The following is a 6,000-nucleotide window of genomic DNA, read 5'->3' as shown; positions in this document are numbered from 1 at the left end:
CATTCTTCAGGTCAGGTTAGGTTATCCTGCTACTGGTAACATGAAATCCAGTACAACCTGTTTTCATGTTAACGTCAGGAAGGGCATGTGATTGTAAAAAATTGCTTCAACTCTTACATAGTGGGATTTATGTCACTTTGTAGAACCATCTAAACTGCACTAGTGTGGAAACATGGATGTAATACTTCAACAATAAAAAAATTATATATATATATATATATATATATGTATATATATATAAATATATATATGTATATATATATATATATATATATATATATATATATACATTGCATATATATATACATTGTATATATACATTTATATGTATATATATATACTCATATTTATTTACATTTTTTTAGTATAAAATACATTTAAAATATAATTTATTTTTAATTACTTCTGTATCATATTATTTCTTAAAGGATAAAAAATGGAGTGGGCTGTCAAAGGAGAAAAAAAGGCTTGTCATTAATGAAGGTTGATACTTTTACAAAAAAGTCAGGAAGATGCTGCAATTCATGAGGTTGTTGTTAGTTACGATCAAGAAGAGCCCAAGAGTTCTTCGTTAGAAGCAAGTAGCAATAATAGCATTAACCTTGGTAGTTATCGTTCTTTTGAAAGTATCATAGATACAAGCTCAGAAGAAATTAAAAATAAGTCACTTTTAGAGGAAATTCGTGTTTGGGCAATTCAATACAATGTTGAAAATAAAGCATTGGATGATTTGTTAAAAATTCTTATAACAAAACATCCGGAGTTACCTAAATCATGTAAAACACTTTTAAAATGTTCTTCGACCCATTTGAATATCTCTAAGATGGGTAGTGGAGAATTTGTTCACTTTGGCCTAGAAACTGAACTTATTAGGTATATAGAATCTGGTTTGCAAAGCTTTAGGATAAGTTAGGATCAATAATTTACTTTGCGCTGAAGCTACTCATTTTCATTCTACACTTATCACGTTAACATTTAATATCGATGGGATGCCTTTATTCAAATCCTGCTCTAAATCATTTTGGCCTATTTTAGCAAAAGTTAATGAAAGTACTTGCCTTGAGCCTTTCATTGTATCTCTTTATTTTGGCACAAATAAACCGAATGACCTGAATAAATATTTTTCAGGGATTGTAGAAAACTTGAACAATTTAAAATACCCAATTGTAGTTTCAGGACAGAGGTATCTTATTAGAGCTTTTTGTATTGTAAGTGATGCTCCGGCAAGAGCATTTATAAAGGGTATAAAGTATTTTAATGGTTACAATGGGTGTGAGTATTGCAGACAAACTGGTAGCTATATTAATGGAAAGGTTGTTTTTGATAATCATGATGCTCCTGCTCGAACTGATCAACAGTTTTTGAATTTTCAAGAAAAAGATCACCAAAAGGAAATGACGGCAATTGGTAGTATTGTACCTCCTGTTACTTGTGTGCCAGCTGAGTACATGCATCTGTTATGTGAATGTGTGTTCAGAAAACTTTTGTTTTTATGGGTTTCTTCAACATGTAAGTACAAAGGTTCATTTCGCATACCACCGTCTAATCACGTTGCTTTATCAAATAAGATCGTTGAAAATGGGAAACACATGCCTAAAGAATTTAAACACAGAAAAGTGAGACCATTGGTTGAGATGGACCGATGGAAAGCAACTGAATTTAGAACTTTTTTTATTTATTTGGCACCATTAGTCATGAGATCTTTTCTGCATCCCAGTGTTTATGCTCATACTATGCTTCTCCATTTTGCAGCATTCAATATGCTTGGATCAGATTTTTTACCAATTATGGATAACATTTCCTGGTGTTTGAAGAAATTTGTTACTACGTTTGCAGATCATTATGGTAAAGGTAATTTAGTGTATAACATTCATTGTCTTTTACATTTAGATGAGTTTGTAAAAAACCTTGGTCCACTTGACTTTTGGTCATCATTTCCTTTTGAGAATAAATTAAGGCATATTAAAAAGACCATTAATTCCAACACCAATTGCCTCAAACAGTGCATCAATAATGTAATTAGAAATTCAACTTTCAGAACATTATCGCCATCTTGCAATAACTTATTTTACTTATCTACACATTCACCAGACAATATATATCTCACCTCTTCTGAATGCTTTTTCGTTTGTTACCGATGTTGTGTGTAATGGAAATGTAATGACTTTATATGAAGACGTGTATTCCCATCCATATCCTTCTTCATTTATGCATATAGGTTTGTATAAACACTCTAATAGTAATGTATGCAATGTTTCAATAATTAACAAATGTGTGTGTATTCCTTGTGAGAATAGTATATTTTACATTATTCCATTTGCTTCTAATAAATTGTTTAGTTATTGATCAAAATACCAGAATTATTTATATAAACTATTAGTTTTTGAACAGCATCAAATTTTGAACTGTTTAACAATTGAAGACATTTGTACTTTTAGCACTATAGTCTTCAATTTAAATCTTGAAAAATGACTTTTATCTAGGTTTTAAATTTTGTATTTAATTTTAAAAAACAGTTTGTTACATAGTTAGTTGTATAACCAATTTATATCAGTTGCGTAAAAGATGTTTAATTTTTTTATGAGTTTTTTAGTGTTATTTTTTTATCGGCATTCTTATGAATTTTATATCTATGTAATAAAGATATTTTTTATGAAATAATTATATATAGAAAAGTATGAGTTGTTTTACCTATTTTTTATTTACTTGATATTGTTAATTTATATTGCTATAGTCCTAGCAAGTATTGGGAATTTATATAGTTATTTTACTACTATTACTTATGCAAATTTTTTTTTATTAAATTATGGTAATTCTATTGTAAACATAGTGTCATCAGGGTGGCAAATACCCTGTAAATGTTGTGCCAGCCCAAAACGATATTTACTGAAATTATCTTTCCTAATTCCTAGAGTTTTTTATAATATGCACAAATAGTTTATATTATTTATATTTTTTACAGTGTAAAGATATGTTTTATATTGTTCATTTCCTTAACGACAATACTGTGGAGTATGTACAAAGGAATGGCTTAATGGAAACAGCGGGTGTATGTGCACAAATGTTCACATGACTTCATAAAAAGGAATGCGCCGGAAGAGACAGATTCCCAATAAAGATTGGGAAAGATACAAAATACGAATTTTATCTACTGCAGGTAAACAAACACATATGTGTGTGTGTTTGTGTGTGTGTGTGCGTTTAAGTTATACCTGGTTTATTAATATTACTTTAATGCACAATCAACTCACATTTTTGTTACTTTGTACTACTTTGACTACTTTGTTACAGACTGTGAGGAAAGAGCATTAGAAAAGTTAAAAATATCTGAAGAAACAAGTGATCTTGCTTCAGAATATGAAGGTAATTCATGTCATAGGAAAACAACATCAAAACGATTATCCCCTTCATTATTTGCTTCTCAAATTCATGGCAATATGTCTAGTGAAATATCATTCTGATTTCAACATGCCTACATCTCTTCAGCAGGCTGTCATTTCTGTAAGCTTATAAAGTGACTTTATTAAAAACAAGTTTTTTTCATTAGCTTGCTTACGTTAATGAAAAAAATGTTAAATAATTATTTTAAATGTGGAAACGAAAATATTTATTTAAACATGGCTTACTCTTGTTGATTACAATCAACAAATTTTTATTTTCTTAAATTAGATAAAGTTTTACTAGGATTTAATAATTAGCATAAAATATTTTAGACATCAACACCAGGTAGCCAACCATTACTGCCAATACCACATCATGCTGTAAGTATTAAACATGTTGCTTGATAGCAATACTATAAGTTAAAATTTGTTAATGTTATTATTAGACATTTAAATTTGATATATGATTAGAATGTTTTTCGAGAGATGCAACACCAAGGAAAATCTAGTCAAAGCTTTGTGTCATTACTAAATGATCCTGATGAAATAAATTTACTTTCAGTAAGATTTTTGTAAATTTTTTTTTAGTAATTATAAGTTTGCTGTTAAGTAGAATAATTATAATTGAAGATCATTAAATTTAAATATGCATAAATGTAATTAAACTAGAATTTTTTTTAAAATTGTTTATGTTGATATACTAATAATATATTTTAAATATATTTTGTTGAGTTATATCAGGAGTTCTTGCCAATCCCATACACCAAAAATTCCACTAACACCCTTACACCAATCACACAGTCAAGTGAATACCGATTGTCCTCCATTGAAAATTTACTTAAAGGTGAAAAATCTTTTAAAGTACATATATTAATTTGTCTATCTTTTAAATACTTATAACAGTTCGATTTGATTAGATTTAGTAAAATCTGAAACTTCTGCGACAAAGAGATTAAACATTTGATAGAGCGTATGCCAATTGGTCATACTGAAGAAAGTTTATTTACGAAATCAAGCAGCATTGAAGAGTTAGATGCTGTTTTGTTGCAATGCCAGGATAAAGAAATGGCCTCACTTTTTGCAAGTTTTACTTAAATATTATTGAAAAACTTTTTAATAAAAACTCCGGTTGCATCCATTGAAAAATTAAAAATTCGAATATTTAACCTTTTTTTATATAATACAATTTTTTACATAATTTGAATTCATATATAAATTTTATTTTTTAGTAATCACTTATATATATTTATGTATGTGTTTATACACCTTTGTGTACTTTTAAATTGTTTACTTTCTTTTTCTGAATGTAGATTAACTGGCTAGCAACAGCAGGTGGAAAGTATATATCTGATATGGTACGAAACATTTTGAATGTTTTCATGACTGATGAGTTACAGATGAGTTGTTGTCGTTCTGGGAAACGCTCAAACAAATATTCAATTGAGGCTTTTGTAAAGTTTATTGCAAGTAAGCAAAGTAGCTATTCCGTTAGAGTTAACCGTTTGTCAAGTACAAGTACTTATTGATAAAGTTGACATTAACCCTTAATAAATAATTAATTTTTTGTATAATCGAAATAATAAATAATAATAAACTGATTTTAGTTGCTGTTCGAAGGCATTGCAAAAATGCTACAGACAAAGATGTCAATGAAGCCATCACCGCTTCACTGCATAACTTCAGCAGATCGTGGTGGTAGACGTATGCATCAGAGAGAAGAATGAATAAATAAATTTAATGAAAAGTTATTGTAAATAAATAAAATGTTTGTAAATAAATTTATAACAAAAAGCAAGAAGCATATTATATATATATATATATATATATATATATATATATATATATATATATATATATATATATATATATATATCAGATTTCATGTAAAAAGTTAGTGTACTTTCGTTCTGAAAGTGGTTTTGAGCGATATAAGTATTATTGCCACACGTGGGCCACTCCAACGCCATCCCATAATGAGGAGTGGTAAATATATGGCTAATATATACTTCCCACACGTGGGACAGATGAACCTTTGCGCACAAATGAAGTGTGGCTTTTGTTCTTATTTAGTGTGGTTTTAGTGCTATAAGCATTAAACCCACATATGGCCCGCACTAAAGCCATCCCATAAAGAAGTGTGGTAATGATATGGCTAGCAAATGCTTCCCACGCGTGGGCCATTTGAACTTTTGCGCACAAGTTAGGCGTGGCATTTGTTCTTATTTAGTGTGGTTTTAGTGCTATAAACATTAAAGCCACATATGGGACGCATCAGCGCCATCCCATAAAGGAGAGTGGGAAATATATGGTTAACATGCAATTGCCATATATGGCCCACGTTAAATTTTCTTGTCGGGTAGTCTCTTTTGAGTATTTTTTTTATGTTTAAATTGTTTGTGGTTGGCATAACGTTTTTTCCATTTGACTTCGGTTAAGACAATATATTGTTTATCAGGTTTGTTTTGCGAGGAAACAATGCATTTGATGGATTTGTAAATAGTATTTTTTGATAAGCATTTCCATTCATAGGGCAGTCAATTTTTTGCTCGCAATTACAATTTTCAGTATTTTTTTTTGTGAGAAACTCATATTAATCAATGCAAAATTATGGCCTTTTACA

General features: G+C 29.3%; 2 protein-coding genes across 3 annotated transcripts in view; one reads left to right on the top strand and one right to left on the bottom strand.

Moving 5' to 3' along the window:
• The window catches only part of LOC136076809 (hatching enzyme 1.2-like), a 73,022-nt gene that overhangs the window by 43,567 nt on the left and 23,455 nt on the right, over positions 1-6,000 (bottom strand). The gene's annotated exons all lie outside the window — the stretch shown is intronic.
• On the top strand, positions 3,068-5,086 carry LOC136076440 (uncharacterized). Of its 2 annotated transcripts, none has more exons than XM_065789829.1 (7): positions 3,068-3,157; positions 3,292-3,501; positions 3,714-3,761; positions 3,852-3,941; positions 4,122-4,460; positions 4,691-4,847; positions 4,985-5,086. In XM_065789829.1, exons 2-5 carry the CDS (start codon positions 3,358-3,360, stop codon positions 4,278-4,280), a joined length of 441 nt encoding a protein of 146 aa, XP_065645901.1. In that variant the 5' UTR covers positions 3,068-3,157; positions 3,292-3,357; the 3' UTR covers positions 4,281-4,460; positions 4,691-4,847; positions 4,985-5,086. The 2 variants fall into 2 exon arrangements, with proteins under 2 accessions (XP_065645901.1, XP_065645899.1); XM_065789827.1 differs by having other exon boundaries at positions 4,113-4,460.

This window comes from Hydra vulgaris, chromosome 02 (genome assembly GCF_038396675.1).
Source record: "Hydra vulgaris chromosome 02, alternate assembly HydraT2T_AEP".
Taxonomy (NCBI): domain Eukaryota; kingdom Metazoa; phylum Cnidaria; class Hydrozoa; order Anthoathecata; family Hydridae; genus Hydra; species Hydra vulgaris.
Note: the sequence above shows the minus strand (reverse complement) of the source record. Positions and strands in the feature narration are given on the sequence as shown.